Genomic DNA, 26,090 nt, shown 5'->3' with positions numbered 1-26,090 from the left:
CAAGCTGAGTCAAATCCTTATTGTGATAATAGAAATCCTAGGGTCACCCCAGATGGAAACTATACCTATCCCCCTGCCCAGTTCCTTTAAATCTCAATTCTGTATCTATCCTAGCTCTTGGCACCACCTCTGATGCAATGTAATAAATGTATTTTCATGGCTGTGTCCCTTTCCCTTTGGTTTCTCCTTCCAGCCCATTGTTTAGCATTAATAGATACTCCTCACGTTTGTAGGATTATATCTTGAATCTTTCTTTGCTCAGCACAATGCTGCCCTACAATATTAAGTACCTCAGGCCCAGCTGGGGCTGAGTTTCACTAACTGTGGACTCTGAGCAGACAATTTGACTATTCTTTCAGCATCTGTTTCCTCATCTGGTAAAATGGGGGTCGTAATAGTACCAACCTCATCAAGCCGATGTGATGATTATAACATGCAAATCACTTAGCATAGAGCTTTGGCAAATGGTAAATCTTGAGCAATGTTGGCAGTTATCATTATAAATATTGTGGGAAATGAGCTGAAACCCCTTTCTAAATCATCTGAATTCCACGTTACACTAGATCCACCCTATTGCTAATGAATCCAGACAAATGTATTTAAACTGCTCATCTCCTGTTCTCTGCTATTTGTTTTCTGGAAAGTGCCTTAAAAATTCAAGAAGTCTCCAGAGAGGTCAAGACAAGAATACCAGAGTTACTCATTTAATTTCTCCTTTTCTTAGGTATTTGAGTGCCACGAAAAATAGGAGAGGGTAGTACAGAGACATTATTCTGATTTTGTGGCATTGGGCAAACAGGACCATAATTTGCTTATGACAGGCTTCCTGGCTATTGGTGTCCATGCCTCTTGGGGCTAGGAGGTTAGTGGAAAAGTCAGATATCAGCATTATCATGAAAAGGTTAAGAACATCAGTAGGTTCTAGAATTGAGTGGATTCTAATCCCCACTTTTCCACTCACCTTAACCTTCCCAAGCCCCACTTTCCTCATCTGTGATATATAGGTAGCAATAGTAACTACTCATGGGCTTGTTTTGAAGCCTAAATAAGATCATGCTTGTGATGGTCTTAGCACAGTTCCCAGCATGTAGTGAGCCCTCAATTAATTTAGGTATTGTTATTAATAATATTATTATTTATGGAATGAAGTATATAAAAATTATGATAAATTTGATGAAGGATGGTAAAAGGGACAATGAGAGATTACAGAAGGACTTGGTCTAGTCTGGGGATTTGGGAAAGTTTTTCTCTGAAGAAAGGACATGTAATCTGAGACCTGAACTTCACTACTTCTCAAATAGTAAACAGAGTGGAGAAAGCATTTCATAGACCCACATCTCTGAAGGTTTTCCTGAGCAAAAGAGCTTGTTAATTTGAAGAACTGAAAAAAGTTGGAGATGCAGCATGTCAAGTAAGGGAGAGAATAGCCAGCAAATGGACCTGGGAGGCTGACAGGACCCAGGTTGACAGGTTCTACAGGCCACATTGAGGGTTTTGAATTTTTATCTCCAGTATTGAGGAGAGGACTGAAGGGTTATTAACAGGTTAAGACATAGTGAAAATTTCTTTAGCAGAGATCATTCTGGCTGATCTCCAGGGAATAGACTGAAGGGAATGAGAGTGGGAAGGAGAACCAGGTTCAGCTGTCCACTGAGAGATGATGGCGGCTTTGACTAGAGTGGTGGTGTTGATGGAGAGAAGTGGGTTGTTCCCACTGTGGGCTGGAAGTTGAGTCAACAAGTTTTGGAGTACAATCGTAAGAGGTTTAAAAAATACTTCAGTTAACTGGGAAAATGGAATGGCATCGAGAATATGAAAACAATTGGATTTATTATGTGGAACCTCAGCAAATGGAGCCAAGACCATGGAATGGAAGTTCTGGGGTGGCCAAGGTGACCTCACCATTAGGAAGTGTGTGTCAGAATTAGAGATATCCACAGTGGAGCAGGCTGCTGATGGGTGGTGAGTTCCCTGTCACCAGAGTGTTTAAGAGGATGAATGAACACTATTAGGGGGCTCCAGATGAAATGTTCTGAGTACACTTTTAATTCAGAATACTAAGGTGCCATAATTAGTAGGAAATGACAATTTAATTTTAAAGCTGACTACAAATTAAGATTGCAGTGTGCAGCCTATAACAGATGTAGTTTTCATTTAAAGTTATTCAAGACAGTAGGTTCACATTGTGAAGTTTTATCTTTAGAAAATTTGACATAAAACCAAAATCAGTTGTGAGTTGCATGCAATTACATACTTGAATTGCTTTGGATTTTCAGTCTTTAAAAATTAAGTTTCAGGGACTTCCCTGGTGGCGCAGTGGTTGAGAATCTGCCTGCCAATGCAGGGGACATGGGTTCAAGACCTGGTCTGGGAAGATCCCACATGCCGTGGAGCAACTAAGCCCGTGTGCCACAACTATTGAGCCTGCACTCTAGAGCCTGCAAGCCACAACTACTGAGCCCACGTGCCACAACTACTGAAGCCCACATGCCTAGAGCCTGAGCTCTGCAACAAGACAAGCCACCGCAATGAGAAGCCTGCACACCACAATGAAGGGTAGTCCCCGCTCACCGCAACTAGAGAAAGCCCGCACGCAGCAATGAAGACCCAACAACGACGACCCAATGCAGCCAAAATAAATAAATAAATAAATTTTTTAAAAAATTAAGTTTCAAAAGAACTAGAGAACAAATTCAATTTCCTGTTTTCTTAGTTTCTTACCTTAGCAGACTTTTAAATTGGGAGAATAACTTAGTAACTCTGAAGAGTTTGAGGCAGAAAATAAATATATTTTACTGCTCTGCTCAGTACCAGCATTACTGTTTTTACCTTCCAGTACACTGTTAAGAGAATGTTATCTATTTACTTTCTAAAGTAAGAACTTCCTTTAAAGTAAAGGAAGAACATTTCCTTTTATGCACACAATATTCCCATTGCCTAAGTTTTCTCTGTCTGTGCTTGGTTGCATAAGCTGTCTGGCACTTTGTTTCAGAGGCAGTCATAAGGACTAAAGAAGTTAGTTTTGGCTAGTTCTAAGGACAGTGGATCTTTACATTTTCCACCCTATCTTCAACTCTTTGTTTCTTTTTTTTTTTTTTAAAGATTTAATTTTATTTATTTTTGGCTGTGTTGGGTCTTCGTTGCTGCACGCGGGCTTTCTCTAGTTGTGGTGAGCAGGTAGGACTATTCTTTGCGGTGCACAGGCTTCTCCTTGCGGTGGCTTCTCTTGCTGCAGAGCACGGGCCGTAGGCACGCAGGCTCAGTAGTTGTGGCACACGGACTTAGTTGCTCCGTGACATGTGGGATCTTGCCGGACCAGGGATCAAACCTGTGTCCCGTGCATTGGTAGTCGGATTCTTAACCACTGTGCCCCTGGGGAAGTCCCACCTCTTTGTTTCTTAAAACATGAAATGAAGACAGTTGAACATTGTATCCCTTTACTTCTTTCCATCTGGTCTCTCAGAGTAGAGCGGGGATGAAGTGGGTAGCATGAGTGGAATATCCCAGATTTTTTTCTAGAACGTGATTTTATGCTTATTTGATTAGAGAATCATTAAAGCATTCGGTTGCTCTTAAGAATTTCTCTGAAATATCCAAGCAGGGAGGCATTTCACAGCAATGAGGATAAACTGGAACTTCTGGTAGGAGATATTCCTAGGATTCCAAAAGTCTATACCGAAATATTTTAGGTTATAGACGGGTAAATTCTTAGATGTTAGGCTTAGTTCATTTGTTCATTCATTTGTTCATTCATTCACTTACTGAGTACCCATCAGGACCCAGATTCCATTTTACGTGCAGGGGAGATCATGGTGAAGGAGACACAGGTCCCTCCTCTCAACGAGTTTCCAGTTTCCAGTGGTGGAACAGACCATTATGATACAATAGTTACAGTCGTTTTACATACTTAAATATAGACAGTGCAATGAGAACATGTAAAAGGCGGACAGTGAGTCTGTCTAAGGGTGGTCCAAGAAGTCTTCCTAATGGAGACTTGGAAAAGAGTGGTAAGCACATAAGGGATGTGGTTTGGGAAAGAGTAGATATAATCAGCAAAAACCAAATTCAAGCAGAGTGAATAAAATAACCAAGAAATGGGGGCATAGGTGAGCCATGGGCTGTTTGCGAAAGAACAAGTAGGAGCATTTGGTGTGTTGCTGGCGGGGGGAAGAGGGGGTGAGGCTGTGGAGGGAGGTAAGGGCTAGTTCAGGAGGGGCTTGTATCGCATGCAGGGAGTTTTAATTTTGTCCTCTTGGGCCATGAGGGGATATTGAGGAATTCTGAGCAGAGGAGTGATGTCATCAATTTTGGAATGTTTTTCTGGTAGCAGTTTACAATATGGATCAGAGGTGGACAAGAGATGTGCATGTCATTTAGGAGACTGTTTCAGTGGTCCAAGCAAGTGATGATGAAATAGGCCAATAGCCATGGGATTAGAGGGGAATGATACGGATTTGAGAAATATTTGGGAGGTAGAAGCCACAGGATTTGGTGTTGGCTGAATGAGGGAGGAGATGGAAGAGAAAGAAAATTGTGGATTTTCTTTTTAATTTATTGGGCACTTTACAGGGATGGCTTCACTTAATCACCATACCAGCTTGATGTGGTAGATACTATGATTATCCCATTTTACAGATTATAGTCCCAGGCTATCTGGGATTTAGAAGCTAAACCTTGCCCAAGATCAGAGTTAATAAAGGGCGAGCCAGGATTTAACCCCCAACAATCAGACCCAGGGCCTGCAGGCCTAATTATGATGCTAAACTGCATCTCCCAGGTGGTTCCTTTTCTGATGATGGCAAACATAGGAAGGGGAGTAGCTTTGGGAGAGGAGGGGATGACTAAATGCCAGCACAGAGGCCATTCTGGATTCCATTTACCATAATATATAACTGTATAATTTGTAAAACTAGCTTACATTGCTTTTTTATTAAAAAAAAATAGCTCAGCTGATCATTCAACTGACAGTACCTTGAATTTAGAACTTAGAATTCAGACTAAGACTTTAGAATATCTGCACTAATGAAAGGGGTTTTTGTAGTCATAATCAACACTTGGTCAACTGAGCATTTTTATCTGCTTTCATCCCTTTTGCTAATTAAGTGAAGGTGAGGAACCAGATTTAATTAAAAGTGAAGTTGAACACTTAACTTCTTTTGTGATTATGAGTGAAAGTAAGAAACTTGAATACAGTATTCAAGGTCATGAAACTCTCAATAATTTTATCTTTGAATTTGTGTTTTAGAAGTGAAGTCTGGTGGGAAAAGAAGCATGTGTGTTGGGGGCTTGGACCCTAGTGCACGTGTGGTCCCTCCAGCTCCCTGGCTTAAGTTCTCAGCCACCTGCTTCCAGCCCTCTGGGCCTCTGCCTGGCCTCCAGCTCCACCTCCCTGTCCCTGTCCCATTGCTGCTTCCCTCTACCTGGTATGGTGATTGGGTGTGTCAGCAAGGGAGGACTGTGTTCCACCTTTACACTTCTCCCCCAATAGGATATGGAGGCAGGCAAGGAGATGGTCAGGGTGGAGCAGGTGCCCTGCTGCATCTGGGGTGGGGCAAAGAGGAGGCCATCCCTGACCAGGCTGGTGGCACCCTGGCTTGTTTGGAGGGTGATTCAGTGGGGGCCTCTTGCTGACCTCTAATCCAGGTACCAATTGCATCCTGCTGTCATGGAGGTTGCAATATCTTGGGGGGTTTCTTGTCTACCATCAACTGGGATGCTGGACTGTGGGAAGGGGAGATTGACTTCCTCACTCCCTGCTGGCGCCTCACAATTTATATTATGTGGGACACTCCCCAAATTATGTAGTTGGCCCTTTCTCCTCAATCTCTTGCCTATTTTGTATATAATAAATGCATAGACTGAACTTTGTTAAATAAGAATTCAGCAGATATGTCTGTCATAACCATAGTGCAAGCCCCCTTTGTTAGAACTTGAAAACAAATAGCATAAAGATAAAGCATGAAATGATAATGACTTAAAATTTGATTAAGACTTGTGTATTATACTCATGGTTATTAAAGTCAAGAAAGGAGAGAGAGATCAAAGTGGCAGATTAGGAGGATGCTGGGCTCACCTCCCCTCATCCAAAAAACAGCTCTTGTTGAAATCAACCTGGGGACAAGCAGAACAGCTCTTCTGCAACCAAGGCTGTAAAGAAAGATCCACATGGAGTCTGGTAGGAAGGGAGAAGCGATGTGGTCAGGATCTACACCCTTAGCAGGGACACAGGAGAGGAGGGGACATCACAGGCTCAGGGATCCTCCCTGGGGAGTGAGGGATTCCAGCCCCACATTGGACACCCCAGCCCTGGGATACAACACCAGGAAGACAAGCCCCTTAGCTGGTTTGAAACCCAGTGGGGCTTACCGAAGGGCTGTAAGAAACTGGGCCTCTGCTCTTGAAGAGCACACAGACTTGCTTGCTCCCAGTCAAAGTGTGGAGGCAGCACACTGAAAACTGCCAGGGGCTCTGACCAGCTAGCCAGGACTGCTGCATCACCACCCACCCATCCCTCACCTGGCTCCTGCTCTAGCCCCTCGTGCTCCAGCACTGCTCTCCACTAAGGCAGAGGGTACCACTAACTACGTGAGTGTGCACACTTGGAGGGAACAGAGCTGGCTTGGATTCCAGCCCTGCCTCTGACCAGGGCATAGGCACCCATTGCCAGCATGTGTGTCCCTGGGCACTCTTGGGAGGGAGCAAGCTCAGCTCAGTAGTGTGATACCAACCCCTCCAGCCACAACCCAGCCTCTAGCCAAGCAAGCACATCAGGGATAAAGTGAAATCAGAAAAGAAGTACAGCCTCAAGCCCTCAGGCCCTGAATCTATACCCCAAACCAAGGCTGAGACTGCCATCACACCTGGAAGAAACCCAACTTCCTCAGGGCTCCTGCTCCAGCCCCTGTGGCTCTGACCCCACCCTTGACAGGGTGGTGATGGCCACTGAGCCGAGGAGAAGCTCCAGGTGGCACCTGGCTCTGGCTCTAGCCCCTCCAACTCTGCCCCTACCTCCCACCTAGGTGGTAGGTGCCAGCACACACTGGGAGAAGACGTGGCCTATGCTAATGTCAGACCCAGCTCTCCCACCAAGGCCACTGGGCACACAAAGACTTCATAGGGGCACTCCCACACAAGGACAGAATAGGTAACTGTTTCACCTAATTTTATAGTGACAGAGAAAGTCAAACAAAATGAGAAGACAGAGAAGACTATGTTTCAAAAGAAATAAGAAAAAAAACCTGAAAAGAAAATCTTAATGAACTAGAGGTAAATAATTTACCTGATAAAGAGTTCAAAGCAATAGTAATGAAAATGCTAACTGAACTTGGGGGAAAAAAGAGTACATGAACACAGTGAGAATGTTAACAAAGAACTAGAAAATATTTGTTTAAAAAACAGACAGAACTGAAGAATATAATAACTGAAATGAAAAATACAGTAGAGGGCATTAACAGCAGATTAAGTGATACAAACAGAAGAGCATACTAGTGACCTGGGAGATGGAATAATGGAAATCACCCAATCAAAACAGCAAAAAGAAAAATAGATATTAAGAAATGAGGCTTGTTTAAGGGACTTCTAGGACAACATGTATACTAACGTTCACATAATATGGGTCCCAGAAGGAGAAGAGAGAGAGAAAGGGGTAGAAAATATATTTGATGAAATTACGGCTGAAAACTTCCTGATGCTGAAGAAGGAAACATATTCAGGTACAGGAAGCACAGAGAGTTCCAAACAAGATGAACACAAAGAGACCCCCAACAAGACCTATCATAATTAAAATGGCAAAAGTTAAAGATAAAGAGAGGATTCTAAAGGCAGCAAGAGGAGAGACCTTCAAGATGGCGGAGGAGTAAGATGTGGAGATCACCTTCCTCCCCACAAATACATCAGAAATACATCTACATGAGGAACAACTCCTAGAGAACACCTACTGAACGCTGGCAGAAGACCTCAGACTTCCCCAAAGGCAAGAAACTCCCCACAAACCTGGGTAGGGCAAACGAAAAAGAAAAACAGAGACAAAAGAATAGGGATGGGACCTGCACTTCTGGGAGGGAGCTGTGAAGGAGGAAAAGTTTCCACACACTAGGAAGCCCCTTTACTGGCAGAGACTGGGGGTGGCAGGGGGGAAGCTTCGGAGCCATGGAGGAGAGCACAGCAATAGGGGTGCAGAGGACAAAGCGGAGAGATTCCTGCAGAGAGGATCGGTGCCGACCAGCCCTCACCAGCCTGAGACGCTTGTCTACTCAAATGCCAGGGTGGGTGGGGGCTGGGAGCTTAGGCTCCAGCTTTGGAGGTCAGATCCCAGGGAGAGGACTGGGGTTGGCTGCATGAACACAGCCTGAAGGGGACTAGTGTGCCACAGCTAGCTGGGAGGGAGTCCAGGAAAAAGTCTGGACCTGCCTGAGAGGCAAGAGACCATTGTTTTGGGGGTGCACGAGGAGAGGGGATTAAGAACACCACCTAAACAAGCTCCAGAGATGGGTGTGAGCCGCGGCTACCAGTGCAGACATCAGAGATGGGCATGAAACGCTAAGGCTGCTGCTGCAGCCACCAAGAAGCCTGTGTGCAAGCACAGGTCACTACCCACACCTCCCCTCCCAGGAAACTGCAGCCCGCCACTGCCAGGGTCTGGTGATCCAGGGACAACTTCCCCGGGAGAATACACGGTGCACCTCAAGCTGTTGCAACATCATGCTGGCCTCTGCTGCCACAGGCTCGCCCTCCATTTCATACCCATCCCTACCCCCTGGCCTGAGTGAGCCAGAGCCCCCTAATCAGCTGCTACTTTAACCCCGTCCTGTGTGGGAGAGAACAGACACCCTCAGGCGACCTATACGCAGAGGCAGGGCCAAATCCAAAGCCGAACCCCAAGAGCTGTGCGAACAAAGAAGAGAAGGGGAAATTTCTCCCGGCAGCCTCAGGAGCAGTGGATTAAATCTCCACAACCAACTTAATATACTCTGCATCACTGGAATACCTGAATAGACAAGAAATAATCCCAAATTTGAGGCAGTGAACTTTAAGAGCAACTGTAGACTTGGGGTTTGCTTCTGTATCTAATTTGTTTCTGGTTTTATGTTTATCTTAATTTAGTATTTAGAATTTATTATCATGGGTAGATTTGTTTATTGATTTGGTGGCTCTCTTCCTTTTTGTTTTCTTTTTTTTATATGTAGATTTTTTTTCCCTTTTTCTCGTTTTGTGAGTGTGTATGTGTATGCTTCTTTGTGTGATTTTGTCTGTATAGCTTTGCTTTTACATTTGTCCTAGGGTTCTGTCAGTCCGTTTTTTTTTCTTTCTTTTTAATTTTTTGTATAGTTTTTAGCACTTGTTATCATTGGTGGATTTGTTTTTTGGTTTGGTTGCTCTCTTCTTTCTTTCTTTCTTTCTTTTCTTCTTTTTTTATTACTTTTCATTTTTTTAATTATTAATAAGTTTTTATTTTAATAACTGTATTTTATTTATTTTTCTTTCTTTCTTTCTATTTTTCTCCCTTTTCTTCTGAGCCGTGGGGCTGACAGGATCTTGTTGCTCCAGCCGGGTGTCAGGCCTGTGCCTCTGAGGTGGGAGAGCCAAGTTCAGGACATTGGTCCACCACAGGCCTCCCAGCTCCACATAATATCAAACAGCGAAAGCTCTCCCAAAGACCTCCATGTAAGTGCTAAGACCCATCTCCACTCAAGAACCTGCACTCTACAGTGCGGGACACCCTATATCAAACAACTAGCAAGAAGGGAACACAACCCCACCCATTAGCAGAGAGGCTGCCTAAAATCATAATAAGGTCACAGACACCCCAAAACACACCACTGGACATGGTCCTGCCCACCAGAAAGACAAGATTCAGCCTCATCCACCAGAATACAGGCACCAGGCCCCTTCACCAGGAAGCCTACACAACCCACTAAACGAAACTTAGCCACTGGTGGCAGACAGCAAAAACAACAGGAACTACGAATGTACAGCCTGCGAAAAGGAGACCCCACAGTAAGAAAAGCAAAATGAGAAGACAGAGAAACACACAACAGATGAAGGAGCAAGGTAAAAACCCACCAGACCAAACAAATGAAGAGGAAATAGGCAGTCTACCTGAAAAAGAATTCAGAGTAATGATGGTAAAGATGATCTAAAATCTTGGAAGTAGAATGGAGAAAATACAGGAAACATTTAACAAGGACCTAGAAGAACTAAAGAGCAAACAAACAATGATGAAGAACACAATAAATGAAATTAAAATTTTTCTAGAAGGAGTCAATAGCAGAATAACTGAGGCAGAAGAATGGATAAGTGACCTAGAAGATAAAATAGTGGAAATAACTACTGCAAAGCAGAATAAAGAAAAAAGAATGAAAAGAATTGAGCAAACTATCAAAAATTAAGTACAGGGCTTCCCTGGTGGCGCAGTGGTTGGGAATCTGCCTGCCAGTGCAGGGGACATGGGCTCGAGCCCTGGTCTGGGAAGATCCCACATGCCACGGAGCGACTAAGCCCGTGAGCCACAACCACTGAGCCTGCGCGTCTGCAGCCTGTGCTCCGCAACAAGAGAGGCTGCGACAGTGAGAGGCCCGCGCACCGCGATGAAGAGTGGCCCCTGCTCGCCGCAACTAGAGAAAGCCCTCGCACAGAAACGAAGACCCAACACAGCCAAAAAATAAATATAAATAAATAAATAAATTTATTAAAAAAAATTAAATACAAAGAAAAAATATTAAAAGCAGCAAGGGAAAAACAACAAACAACATGCAAGGGAATCCACACAAGGTTAACAGCTGATCTTTGAGCAGAAACTCTGCAAGCCAGAAGGGACTGGCAGGACATATTTGAAGTGATGAAAGTGAAAAACCTACAACCAAGATTACTCTACCCAGCAAGGATCTCATGCAAATTTGATGGAGAAATTAACACCTTTACAGACAAGCAAAAGCTGAGAGAATTCAGCACCACCAAACTGGCTTTACAACTTTAGCTTTACAAATGTTAAAGGAACTTCTCTAGGCGGGAAACACAAGAGAAGGAAGAGGCCTACAATAACAAAAACAAAATTATTAAGAAAATGGTAATAGGAACATACATATAGAAAACTACATAAATGTAAATGGATTAAATGCTCCAACCGAAAGACATAGACTGGCTGAATGCATACAAAAAGAAGACCCGTATATATGCTGTCTACAAGAGACCCACTTCAGACCTAGGGACACGTACAGACTGAAAGTGAGGGGATGGAAAAAGATATTCCATGCAAATGGAAATCAAAAGAAAACTGGAGTAGCAATTCTCATATCAGACAAAATAGGTTTTAAAATAAAGTTTATTACCAGAGACAAAGAAGGATACTACATAACGATCAAGGGATCAATCCAAGAAGAAGATATAACAATTATAAATATATATGCACCCAACATTGGAGCACCTCAATACATAAGGCAAATGCTAACAGCCATAAAAGGGGAAATCGACAGAAACACAATCATAGTAGGGGACTTTAACACCCCATTTTCACCAGTGGACAGATCATCCAAAATAAAAATAAATAAGAAAACACAAGCTTTAAATGATACATTAAACAAGATGGACTTAATTGATGTTTATAGGACATTACATACAAAAATAACACAAAACACTTTCTTCTCAAGTGCTCAAGGAACATTCTCCAGGATAGATCATATCTTGGGTCACAAATCAAGCCTTTGTAAATTAAGAAAATTGAAATTGTGTCAAGTATCTATTCCAACCACAATGCTATGAGAATAGATATCAATTGCAGGAAAAAAATCTATAAAATACAAACACATGGAGGCTAAACAATTCACTACTAAATAACCAATAAATCACTGAAGAAATCAAAGAGGAAATTGAGAGATACCTAGAAACAAATGACAGTGAAAACACGATGACCCAAAACCTATGGGATGCAGCAAAAGCAATTCTAAGAGGGAAGTGTATAGCAATACGATCCTACCTCAAGAAACAAGAAATCTCTCAAATAAACAACCTAACCTTACTCCTAAAGCAATAAGAAGAACAAAAAACCCACCAAAGTTAGCAGAAGGAAAGAAATCATAAACATCAGATCAGAAATAAATAAAAAATAAATGAAGGAAACAATAGCAAAGATCAATAAAACTAAAAGCTGGTTCTTTGAGAAGATAAACAAAATTGATAAACCATTATCCAGACTCATCAAGAAGAAAATGGAGAAGACTCAAATCAATAGAATTAGAAATGAAAAAGGAGAAGTAACAACTGACACTGCAGAAATACAAAGGGTCATGAGAGATTACTACAAGCAACTATATGTCAATGAAATGGACAACCTGGAAGAAATGGACAAACTCTTAGGAAAGCACAGCCTCTGAGACTGAACCAGGAAGAAATAGAAAATATAAACAGACCAATTACAAACCCTGAACTTGAGACTGTGATTAAAAATCTTCCAACAAACAAAAGCCAGATGGCTTCACAGGCAATTTCTATCAAACATTTAGAGAAGACCTAACACCTATCCTTCTCAAACTCTTCCATAATATAGAAGAGGGAGGAGCACTCCCAAACTCATTCTATGAGACCACCATCATCCTGATACCAAAATCAGACAAAGATGTCACAAAGAAAGAAAACTACAGGCCAGTATCACTGATGAACATAGATGCAGAAATCCTCAACAAAATACTAGCAAACAGAATCCAACAGCACATTAAAAGGAGCATACACCATGTTCAAGTGGGATTTATCCCAGGAACGCAAGAATTCTCCAATATATGCAAATCAATCAATGTGATAAACCATATTAACAAATTGAAGGATTAAAAACCATATTATCATCTCAATAGATGCAGAAAAGCTCTTGACAAAATTCAACACCCATTTATGATAAAAAACCCTCCAGAGAGCAGGCATAGAGGGAACTTACCTCAAAATAATAAAGGCCATATATGACAAACCCACAGACAATATCGTTCTCAATGGTGAATAACTGAAACCATTTCCTCTAAGATCAGGAAAAAGACAAGGCTGTCCACTCTCACCACTATTATTCAACATAGTTTTGGACGTTTTAGCCACAGCAATCAGAGAAGAAAAAGAAATAAAAGGAATCCAAATCGAAAAGAAGTAAAGCTGTCACTGTTTGCAGATGACATGATACGATACATAGAGAATCCTAAAGATGCTACCAGAAAACTACTAGAGCTAATCAATGAATTTGGGAAAGTAGCAGGATACAAAATTAATGCACAGAAATCTTTTGCATTCCTATTCACTAATGATGAAAAATCTGAAAGAGAAGTTAAGGAAACACTCCCATTTACCATTGCAACAAGAAGAATAAAATACCTAGGTATAAACCTACCTCCGGAGACAAAAGTCCTGTATGCAGAAAAATATAAGACACTGAAGGAAGAAATTAAAGATGATACAAATAGATGGAGAGATATACCATGTTCTTGGATTGGAAGAATCAATATTATGAAAATGACTATACTACCCAAAGCAATCTACAGATTCAGTGCAATCCCTATCAAACTACCAATGACATTTTTCACAGAACTAGAACAAAAGATTTCACAATTTGTATGGAAAAACAAAAGACCCTGAATAGCCAAAGCAATCTTGAGAAAGAAAAATGGAGCTGGAGGAATCAGTCTCCCAGACTTCAGACTATACTACAAACCTACAGTAATCAAGACATTATGATACTGACACAAAAACAGAAATATAGATCAATGGAACAGGATAGAAAGCCCAGAGATAAACCCACGCACATATGGTCACCTTATCTTTGATAAAGGAGGCAAGAGTATACAATGGAGAAAAGACAGCCTCTTCAATAAATGCTGCTGGGAAAACTGGACAGCTCCATGTAAAAGAATGAAATTAGAACACTTCCTAACACCATACACAAAAATAAACTCAAAATGGATTAAAAACCTTAATGTCAGGCCAGACACTTTAAAACTCTTAGAGGAAAGCATAGGCAGAACACTCTATGACATAAATCACAGCAAGATCCTCTTTGACCCACCTCCTAGAGAAATGGAAATAAAAATAAAAATAAACTAATGGGACCTAATGAAACTTAAAAGCTTTTGCACAGCAAAGGCAACAATAAACAAGACGAAAAGACAACCCTCAGAATGGGAGAAAATATTTGCAAATGAAGCAACTGACAGGGATTAATCTCCAAAATATACAAGCAGCTCATGCAGCTCAATATCAAAAAACAAAAAACCCAATCCAAAAATAGGCAGAAGACCTAAATAGACATTTCTCTGAAGAAGATATACAGATTGCCAACAAACACATGAAAGAATGCTCAACATCACTAATCATTAGAGAAATGCAAATCAAAACTACAATGATGTTTCACCTCACACCAGTCTGAATGGCCATCATCAAAAAATCTACAAATAATAAATGCTGGAGAGGGTGTGGAGAAAAGGGAACCCTCTTGCACTGTTGGTGGGAATGTAAATTGATACAGCCACTATGGAGGACAGTATGGAGGTTCCTTAAAAAACTAAAAATAGAACTACCATACGACCCAGCAATCCCACTGCTGGGCATATACCCTGAGAAAACCATAATTCATAAAGAGTCATGTACCACAATGTTCATTGCAGCTCTATTTACAATAGCCAGGACATGGAAGCAACCTAAGTGTCCATCAACAGATGAATGGATAAAGAAGATGTGGCACATATATACAATGGAATATTACTCAGCCATAAAAAGACACGAGGGCTTCCCTGGTGGCGCAGTGGTTGAGAATCTGCCTGCTAGTGCAGGGGACACGGGTTCGAGCCCTGGTCTGGGAAGATCCCACATGCCGCAGAGCGGCTAGGCCCGTGAGCCACAATTGCTGAGCCTGCGCGTCTGGAGCCTGTGCTCCGCAACGGGAGAGGCCGCGATGGTGAGAGGCCCGCGCACCACGATGAAGAGTGGTCCCCGCTTGCCGCAACTAGAGAAAGCCCTCGCACAGAAACGAAGACCCAACACAGCCATAAATAAATAATAAATAAATAAATAAATAATAAATAAAAGACACGAAATTGAGTTATTTTTAGTGAGGTGGATGGACCTAGAGTATGTCATGCAGAGTGGAGTAAGTTAGAGAGAGAAAAAAAATACCATATACTAACACATATATATGGAATATTAAAAAAAATGGTTTTGAAGATCCTAGGGGCAGGACACGAATAAAGATGCAGACGTAAAGAATGGACTTGAGGACACGGGGAGGGCGAAGTGTAAGCTGGGATGAAATGAGAGAGTGACATGGACATAGATACACTACCAAATGGAAAATAGATAGCTACTGGGAAGCAGCCATATAGCACAGGGATTTCAGCTCAGTGCTTTGTGAGCACCTAGAGGGGTGGGTTATGGAGTGTGGGGGGAAGGAGACGCAAGAGGGAGGAGATATGGGGATATATGTATATGTATATGTATAGCTGATTCACTTTGTTATAAAGCAGAAACTAACACACCGTTGTAAAGCAATTATACTCCAATAAAGATGTTTTAAAAAAGAATAAAAAGAAAAAAATAAAATAAAATAAAGGCAGCAAGAGAAAAACAGTCAGTTACAGGGAACTTCCATAAGGCTTTCAGCTGATTTTTCTGCAGAAACATTGCAGGCCAGAAGGGAGTGGTATGATACATTTAACGTACTGAAAGGAAAAAAACAAAACAAAAACAAAAACCCTACCCCTACCACCTAGGATACCATCAGGGTTATCATTAGATTGTCTCTAAAATCAGGTACAAGACAAGGATGCCCACTCTCACCATTTCTATTTAACATAGTACTGGAATTCCTAAGCACAGCAATCAGACAAGAAAAAGAAATAAAAGGTATCCAAATTGGAAGGGAAAAAGTAAAATTGTCACTATTTGCTGATGACATGATACTATATATATAAAACCCTAAGTTCTCCACCAAAAAACTATTAGAACTACTAAGTGATTCAGTAAATCAGGATACAACATTATTATATGGAAATCTGTTATTTTTTAAACAACATATAATAATGAATTCTCAGAAAGGGAATGCAAGAAAATAATGCCGTTTATGGTTGCTTCAAAAAGAATAAAATATATAGGAATTATATCAGCCATAAAAAAGAACGAAATTTCGCCATTTGCAACTACATGGATGGACTTAGAGGGTATCATGCTAACTGAGCTAAGTCAGACAGAGAAAGACTAATACTGTATGTTATCACATATATTAATCTAAAAAGTAAAACGAATGAGTATAACAAAATAGGACAGACTCACAGATACAGTGAACAAACCAGTGGGTAGAGGGGTTGGGGGAGAGGCAAGATAGGGGAAGGGGATTAAGAGGTACACTACTAAGTATGAAATAGATACAAGGATATATTGTACAGCACAGGGACTATAGTCAATATTTTATAATAAATTTAAATGGAATACAGTCTATAAAAATATTCAATCACTATGTTGTATACCTGAAACTAACATTGTATATCATCTACAATTTAAAATAAAAGAAAAATAAAATAAATAAATGCAAAGAAAACTCAAGGACGAATAATTAGAAAAATAACAAGTTAGAGTGTTATTTTCACTTCTGTTATTAATAGTAATTGTGAGTAATAATTCTTAAATCTTGCCTGGAGACATTAGTATAGTTGAAAGTTGTATTAACTTTGGGTTGCTAAGTCAAATACAAGATGTGAAAATTAGATCTTTTAGTCAAAGTCCAAATAAGTTAAATTTTATTGAGAAGTACACATAACTTCATTGAAATTAGAGCTTTTGAATAAAAAAGATAGACAAATATTTTAGTGAGTGGCAGAATGTTTTAAATTATGCTAACCAGTGATCTTGATAATTGGTTCCACAAGCATCTAGAATAGCCTTCTCTTAGTGTTTAGCTGTGACAGAAACAATGCTCCCTTTAGCAGGCTGATTGATATTTTCTACCGCCAAAATTCGAGAAAATTTTAGCATGTGATGTGTCAAATTATCTACTGTTAAAAATTATGAAACACACCTTAAACCTCTAAGTAACTGGGTCGAATTTTATTTTTATGACATCATGCTTTGTAAGACTCTCACTAATCAAAGTTGTTGACATTGCCCCTATACAGCTGGAAAAGGCCAAAAAGTTGTTATTCCACCCCCAAGAATCCTGCCTTCCTTTTGGTGCATCAGGTGTGATCATCAGGGCCTATATTATTGAGATCATTCTTTGTTTAACTGGCCAATGAGTTGGAGTGGTTTTAGAAAATAACCAGTTACACAAGGAGACGCAGACCCCACCTGCCCATCCTGAGACTGGGAGCAGCTTCCTGTGCAGCCTGTAACCCTTGCCCACCAGCCTAGCTGCAAAGAGAACAGTGCTGCTCCCTCTCCTCCCCAAACTTTCCAAATGCCTTTTGAGAGGTCTTTGATGCAAAGCTATGCTTGATGTCCACCTTGCCCAGGTTCTCTTAGGCGCAAACATCATGGGGGATACATAGCAGAATTTAGACTTGGCCCTTCACACCCCATGGCCTGGTCCCGATTTTGACCAGAGGGCTGTAATTAGGTTATCTTCCCTTAGATGCCTCACTCCTGATGCAGAAACCCGCCCAGATATTGTAGAAGTCAGCTCCATGATATCAGATGTCATGATGAAGTATGTAGATAACTTATCCGCATCCCAGCTGGCCTTGGAGAAGAAGCTGGAACGGGAACGGAGACGCACACAGAGGTATTTTATGGAAGCCAACCGGAACACAGTCATGTGTCAGCGCAAGCCGGCTCTGCTCTCTCAAGTAAGTGGAAATCTTTCAATCTCTTCAGGATGCATTCTGATGGACTGTCTGAGGCTGTTCTTGCTTGTGTTGAGGAAAATTCATCTTAAGTTAGAAAAATATTAATTGCTACTGTAATATTTCACTATTATAGAGATACATATTTGCATCCATTTTGATATCTTATAGTTAAAATTGTCAATATAATTGATGTTCCAAAGAACTAACCCATAATTTGTTGTATATTACAAAACCAGAGGTATCAAAAAGATATTTTAGAAATTCATTAAGTTTGTAATATGATCTTTGTATAAGTAGCAGTGACTGCTTATATTCAATTTATTCAACAATCTTGGAAATATAGATGAAAATATTTATGTCAGTTTAAAGAAGGAAATAATATTTGCCTTAAAATTTTTTTCTTATTAGTCTGTAATTGATTTCATTACTGTTTTTGGTGGTAATAATTTTTCCATGGTACAAATCAGAATATGTGCTTTTATTTTTCTTGACATTAACCTTTAAATTATTTTGATATTTAAGTTTATTTCTGAGTATACTTGAAAAAGGGATGCCAAAGCCACAGATTTCCGCAAGTGCATGTGATGGTGCCTGTGACGCCCTTGTTCTATTTTCTCTCTGCCTTTGTTGTATCATGACCCATGACTTATCCTTCACTCACGCTCTGGGTTCCCTGAAAGCAGGGATTTAGTAAGGGGCCCTTCAACCCATAAATGTTCTTTTTTAACCCTCCTGGGGATGGGCCCAGCACAATAGGGTCACAAAGCCCATCCTTGATCCGGATACCTGCTCATTAAATTCCTTTCCAGGATCTGCCTCAGCTGGGAAAATTATGTAAGAATTAGTCCCCAAGAAGAGCCAGTTTTGATTTCTTGAATAACAGCATTTCCAGCAAACTTTTTTTTTTTTTTTTTAGAAGGAAAGCAATACTATTTGGTGGGTTTATCTTGCCATACTTGGAATCCGGAAGTTAAAGATTCAATCAATATAATTTTGGTGGGTTTCTAAAAATTTTATTTCATTTTTTATGTTTTTAGTACAGTCATACCTTTTATTTCACTTTTCTTTTTTTTTTTTAATTATTTATTTATTTATGGCTGTGTTGGGTCTTAGTTTCTGTGTGAGGGCTTTCTCCAGTTGCAGCAAGCGGGGGCCACTCTTCATCGCGGTGCACGGGCTTCTCACTATCGCGGCCTTTCTTGTTGCGGAGCACGGGCTCCAGACGCGCAGGCTCAGTAATTGTGGCTCACGGGCCTAGTTGCTTCACGTCATGTGGGATCTTCCCAGACCAGGGCTCGAACCCGTGTCCCCTGCATTGGCAGGCAGATTCTCAACCACTGCACCACCAGGGAAGCCCCTCTTTTTTTTTTAAGTAGAGTTGATTTACAGTGTTGTGATAGTTTCTGGTGTACAGCAGGGTGATTCAGTTTTTCTATATATATGTTATTCTTTATCAGACTCTATTCCATTATAGGTTATTACAAGATATTGAATATAGTTCCCTGTTCCATAGAGTAGGTCCTGGTTGTTTTTCTACTTTATATATAATAGTGTGTATTTGTTAATCCCAAACTCCTAATTTATCCCTCCTCTTTTCCCCTTTGGTAACCATAAATTTGTTTTCTGTGTCTGTGAGTCTGTTTCTGTTTTGTAAATAAGTTCGTTTGTGTCACTTTTTTTAGATTCCACATATAAGTGATATCGTGATATTTGTCTTTCTCTGACTTCACTTAGTATGATAATCTCTAGGTTCATTCACGTTGCTGCAAATTACATTATTTTATTCTTTTTTATGTCTGGGTAATATTTCATTGTATACATATGTACCATATCTTTTTTATCCATTCATCTGTTGATGGACATTTAGGTTGCCTCCATGTTTTGGCTATTGTAAATAGTGCTGCTATGAACATTGGGGTGCATGTATCTTTTCAAATTAGAGTTTTCTTTGGATATATGCCCAGGAGTGGGATTGCTGGATCATATGGCAACTCTATTTTTAGTGTTTTGAGGAACATCCATACTGTTCTCTGTAGTAGCTGCACAAATTTACATTCCTACCAACAGTGTAGGAGAATTCCCTTTTCTGCACACCCTCTCCAGCACTTATTATTTATAGACTTTTTGATGATGATCATTCAGACTGGTGTGAAGTGATATCTCATTGTAGTTTTGATTTGCATTTCTCTAATAATTAGCAATATTGAGCATCTTTTAATGTGCCTTTCGGCCATCTCTATGCCTTTTTTAGAGAAATGTCAATTTAGATCTTCTGTCCATTTTTTGATTGGGTTGTTTGTTTTTTGGATATTGAGTTGTATGAGCTGTTTGTGTATTTTGGAGATTATTCCCTTGTCGGTCGCATCATTTGCAAATATTTTCCCAGTCTGTAGGTTGTCTTTTTGTTTTGTTTCCTTTGATTAGGTCCCATTTCTTTATTTTTGCTTTTATTTATTTTGCTTTAGGAGACAGATCCAAAAAAATATTGCTACAATTAATGTCAAAGAGTATTCTGCCTATGTTATCTTCTGGGAGTTTTATGGTGTCATGTCTTATAGTTAACCCTTTAAGCCATTTTGAGTTTATTTTTGTGTGTGGTTTGAGGATGTGTTCTAAGTTCATTTATTTACATGCAGCTATTCAGCTTTCCCACCACCACTTCCTGAAGAGACTGTCTTTTCTCCATTGTATTTTCTTGGCTCCTTTGTCAAAGATTAATTGACCATAGGTGTGTGGGTTTATTTCTGAGCTCTCTCTTCTACTGCATTGATCTATATGTCTCTTTTTGTGCCAATACCATGCAGTTTTGATTGCTGTAGCCTTGTAGTATTGTCTGAAGTCTGTGAGGGTTATGCCTCTAGCTCTCTTCTTTTTTCCTCAGGATTACTTTGGCAATTCTGGATCTTTCTGTGGTTCCATATAAATTTTAGGATTATTTGTTCTAGTTCATTGAAAAATGTCATGGGTAATTTGATAGGGCTTGTATTAAATCTGTAGATTGCTTTGGGTAGTATGGCCATTTTAATAATATTAATTCTTTCATTCCAGGATCATGGGATATCTTTCTATTTCTTCTAATCATCTTCAATTTCCTTTAAAAATATTTTATAGTTTTCAGGATATAAGTCTTTTACCTCCTTGGTCAGGTTTATGCCTAAGTACTATTTCGTTTGTTTGGTGCAATTTTATTTTATTTTATTTATTTATTTTTTAACATCTTTATTGGAGTATAATTGCTTTACAATGGTGTGTTAGTTTCTGCTTTATAACAAAGTGAATCAGTTATATATATATACATATGTTCCCATATCTCTTCCTTCTTACATCTCCCTCCCTCCCACCCTCCCTATCCCACCCCTCTAGGTGGTCACAAAGCACCGAGCTGATCTCCCTGTGCTATGTGGCTGCTTCCCACTAGCTATCTATTTTACGTTTGGTAGTGTATATATGTCCATGCCACTCTCTCACTTTCTCATACCTTACCCTTCCCCCTCCCCATATCCTCAAGTCCATTCACTAGTAGGTCTGTGTCTTTACTCCCGTCTTACCACTAGGTTCTCCATGACCTTTTTTTTTTTCCTTAGATTCCATATATATGTGTTAGAATATGGTATTTGTTTTTCTCTTTCTGACTTACTTCACTCTGTATGACAGACTCTAACTCCATCCACCTCATTACAAATAACTCCATTTCGTTTCTTTTTATGACTGAGTAATATTCCATTGTATATATGTGCCACATCTTCTTTATCCATTCATCCAATGATGGACACTTAAGTTGCTTCCATGTCCTGGCTATTGTAAATAGAGCTGCAATGAACATTTTGGTACATGACTCTTTTTGAATTATGGTTTTCTCAGGGTTTATGCCCAGTAGTGGGATTGCTGGGTCGTAAGGTAGTTCTATTTTTAGTTTTTTAAGGAACCTCCATACTGTTCTCCATAGTGGCTGTATCAATTTACATTCCCACCAACAGTGCAAGAGTGTTCCCTTTCCTCCACACCCTCTCCAGCATTTATTGTTTCTAGATTTTTTGATGATGGCCATTCTGACCGGTGTGAGATGATATCTCATTGTAGTTTTGATTTGCATTTCTCTAATGATTAGTGATATTGAACATTCTTTCATGTGTTTGTTGGCAACCTGTATCTCTTCTTTGGAGAAATGTCTATTTAGGTCTTCTGCCCATTTTTGGATTGGGTTGTTTGGTTTTTTTTGTTATTGAGCTGCATGAGCTGCTTGTAAATCTTGGAGATTAATCCTTTGTCAGTTGCTTCATTTGCAAATATGTTCTCCCATTCTGAGGGTTGTCTTTTGGTCTTCTTTATGGTTTCCTTTGCTGTGCAAAAGCTTTTAAGTTTCATTAGATCCCATTAGTTTATTTTTGTTTTTATTTCCATTTCTCTAGGAGCTGGGTCAAAAAGGATCTTGCTATGATTTATCTCATAGAGTGTTCTGCCTATGTTTTCCTCTAAGAGTTTGATAGTGTCTGGCCTTACATTTAGGTCTTTAATCCATTTTGAGTTTATTTTTGTGTATGGTGTTAGGGAGTGTTCTAATTTCATACTTTTACATGTACCTGTCCAGTTTTCCCAGCACCACTTATTGAATAGGCTGTCTTTTCTCCACTGTATATGCTTGCCTCCTTTATCAAATATAAGGTGACCATATGTGCGTGGATTTATCTCTGGGCTTTCTATCCTGTTCCATTGATCTATATTTCTGTTTTGCAGAGAAAGCTTTCGACAAAATTCAACACCCATTTATGATAAAAGCCCTGCAGAAAGTAGGCATAGAGGGAAATTTCCTCAACATAATAAAGGCCATATATGACAAACCCACAGCCAACATCATCCCCAATGGTGAAAAACTGAAACCATTTCCACTAAGATCAGGAACAAGACAAGGTTGCCCACTCTCACCACTATTATTCAACATAGTTTTGGAAGTTTTAGCCACAGCAAACAGAGAAGAAAAAGAAATAAAAGAAATCAAAATCAGAAAAGAAGACGTAAAGCTGTCACTGTTTGCACATGACATGATACTATACATAGAGAATCCTAAAGATGCTACCAGAAAACTACTAGAGCGAATCAATGAATTTGGGAAAGTAGCAGGATACAAAATTAATGCACAGAAATCTCTTGCATTCCTATACACTAATGATGAAAAATCTGAAAGTGAAATTAAGAAAACACTCCCGTTTACCATTGCAACAAAAAGAATAAAATATCTAGGAATAAACCTACCTAAGGAGACAAAAGACCTGTATGCAGAAAATTATAAGACACTGATGAAAGAAATTAAAGATGATACAAATAGATGGAGAGATATACCATGTTCTTGGATTGGAAGAATCAACATTGTGAAAATGACTCTACTACTCAAAGCAATCTACAGATTCAATGCAATCCCTATCAAACTACCACTGGCATTTTTCACAGAACTAGAACAAAAAATTTCACAATTTGTAATGAAACACAAAAGACCCCGAATAACCAAAGCAATCTTGAGAACGAAAAATGGAGCTGGAGGAATCAGGCTCCCTGACTTCAGACTATACTACAAAGCTACAGTAATCAAGACAGTATAGTACTGGCACAAAAACAGAAATATAGATCAATGGTGCAATTTTAAAAGGGATTTGTTGTTTAACTTTCTTCTTCTGATATTTCATTGTTAGTGAAAAGAAATGCAACCAATTTCTGTATGTTAATCTTGTATCCTGCTACCTTGCTGAATTCCTTGATCAGTTCTAGTAATTTTTGTGTGGAATCTTTAGGGTTTTCTATATGTGTATATGCATCATATCATCTGCATATAATGACAATTTCACTTCTTCCCTTCCAATTTGGATACCTTTAATGTCCTTGTCTTGTCTGACTGCTGTGGCTCAGAAATTTTATACTATGTTGAATAGAAGTCATGAGAGTGGGTATCCTTGTCTTGTTCCTTGAATTTAGTGGGAAGGCTTTCAACTTTTCACCACTGAGTATTATGCTGGTTGTATCTTTGTCATAAATAGGTTTTATTATTCTGAATTATACTCTATACCCACTTTGGTTAGAGTATTTTTCATGAAAGGATGTTGAATTTTATCAGATGCTTTTACAGCATCTATTGAAATGATCATGTGGTTTTTGTCTTTTCTTTTGTTGATAATGGTGTATCACATTGATTGATTTACATATGTGGAACCATCCTTGTGACCCTGGGATGAATCCAGCTTGATCATCGTATGTGAAAAAGGAGTTTTATGTGTTGTTGGATTTGGTTTACTAATATTTTGTTGAGGACTTTTGCATCTATATCCATCAAAGATATTGGCCTATAATTTTATTTTTTGGTAGTGTCTTTGTCTGGTTTTAGTATCAGGGTTATGGTGGCTTCATAGAATGACTGTGTGAGTGTTCCCTTCTTTTCAGTCTTTTGGAAGATTCTGAGAAGGATTGGTATATATTCTTCTTTGTATGTTTATAGAATTCCCCAGTGGAGCCATGTGGTCCTGGACTTTTGTTTGCAGGGAGGTTTTGTTTTGTTTTTTTTAATTATTATTACAGATTCTATTTCACTTCTAGTGATTGGTCTGTTCAATTATCTATTTCCTTTTGATTCAGTTTTGGCAGGCTCTATGTGTCTAGAACGTGTCCATTTCTTCTAGGTTGTCCAATTTGTTAACATATAATTGTTCATAGTATTCTCTTTTATTTTTTATGTTTTTGGGTATTTCTGTGGTATTGGTTGTTATTTCTTTTCCTTCATTTTCTTATTTTCTTTCTTTGGGTCCTCTATCTTTCCTTCTTGGTGAGTTCCTCACTTTGTTAATGTGGTGTTTCACAGTGACTGATTTGTGTATTTGGACCATTCTTGCATCCCTGAGATAAATCCCACTTGATGAAGATGTATGATCCTTTTAATGTATTGTTAAACACGGTTTGCTAATATTTTCTTGAGAATTTTGCATTTATGTTCATCAGTGATATTGGTCAGTAGTCTTTTTTATTATATCTTTGTCTGGCTTTGGTATAGTGTGATATTGGCCTTTTAGAATGTGTTCAGAAGTGTTCCTTTCTCTGAAACTTTTTGGAATAGTTTGTGAAGGATAGGTGCTAACTCTTTTCTAAATGTTTGGTAGAATTTACCTGTGAAGCACCTGGTCCTGGACTTTAGTTTGTTGGATTTTTTTATTACTATTTTAATTTAATTACTGGTAATTTGTCTGTTCATGTTTTCTATTTTTTCCTGGTTCAGTCTTGGGAGATTCTACATTTCTTGGAATTTGTCAATTACTTCTTGGTTGTCCATTTTATTGGCATACAATCATTTATAGAACTCTCTCATGATTCTTTGTATTTCTGTGGTGTTTGTAACCTTTCATTTTTCATTTCTGATTTTATTGATATGAACCCTCTGTCTTTTTCTAATTTTTTTCATAGTGAATCTGGCTAAAGGTTTATTAATTTTGTTTATCTTTTCAAGACAAATGCTCTTAGATTCACGGATCTTTTTTATTGTTTTGTCTTGGGTGTTTTTAAATCTCTATTTCATTTATTTCTCCTCTGATCTTTATGTTTTCTTTCCTTCTGCTAACTTTTGGTTTTCTTCATTCTTCTTTTTCAAATTCCGTTAGGTGTAAGGTTAAGTTGGGTTTTTTGTTGTTTTTTTGGGGGGGGGTTGTTTGTTAGGTTTTGGTTTTGGGTGGGTTTTTTTTTTAATTTTTTCTTGTTTCCTAAGGTAGGCTTGTATTGCTATAAACTTCAATCTTTGAACTGCTTTTGCTGCATCCCATAGATTTTGGACTGTTGTGTTTCATTTTCATTTGTCTACAAGTATTTTTTTATTTCCTCTTTGATTTCTTCAGTAATCCATTTGTTGTTTAGTAGCATATTGTTTAGCCTTCATGTGTTTGTGTATTTTGCAGTTTTTTTCTTGTACTTGTTTCTAGTCTCATAACATTATGGTCAGAAAATACGCTTGATATGATTTCATTTTTCTTAAATTTACTGAGACTTATTTTGTTGCCTAACATGTGATCTATCCTGGAGAATGTTCCATGTATGCTTGAAAGGAATGTGTATGCTTCTGCTTTTGGATGGAGTGTTTTATGTATATCTATTAAGTCTATTTGGTCTAGTGTGTCATTTAAGACCAGTGTTTCCTTATTGATTTTTTGTCTGGATGATCTCTCCATTGATGTAAGTGGAGTGTTAAAGTCCTTTGCTATTATTGTGCTACTGTCAATTTTTCTACTTATGTTTGTTAATATTTGCTTTATGTATTTAGGTATTTAT

At 39.2% G+C, this 26,090-nt stretch overlaps 1 protein-coding gene across 11 annotated transcripts in view; it reads left to right on the top strand.

Annotated features, from left to right (window-relative positions):
- Nucleotides 1–26,090, top strand: part of NEK10 (NIMA related kinase 10) — a 332,836-nt gene that overhangs the window by 169,685 nt on the left and 137,061 nt on the right. For all 11 annotated transcript variants that reach the window (XR_014251269.1, XM_082415109.1, XM_082415111.1 and 8 more), the window contains one exon: nucleotides 17,585–17,798. Coding sequence is in view for 10 of the 11 variants with exons in the window: in XM_082415109.1 (XP_082271235.1) it covers nucleotides 17,585–17,798 (214 nt within the window). In the remaining variant the exon portion in view is untranslated. The remainder of the gene's footprint in view (nucleotides 1–17,584; nucleotides 17,799–26,090) is intronic.

The sequence above is a fragment of the Balaenoptera physalus genome (assembly GCF_965194825.1).
Source record: "Balaenoptera physalus genome assembly, chromosome: 11".
Taxonomy (NCBI): Eukaryota; Metazoa; Chordata; class Mammalia; order Artiodactyla; family Balaenopteridae; genus Balaenoptera; species Balaenoptera physalus.
This window is presented reverse-complemented; position numbering and strand designations above follow the sequence as displayed.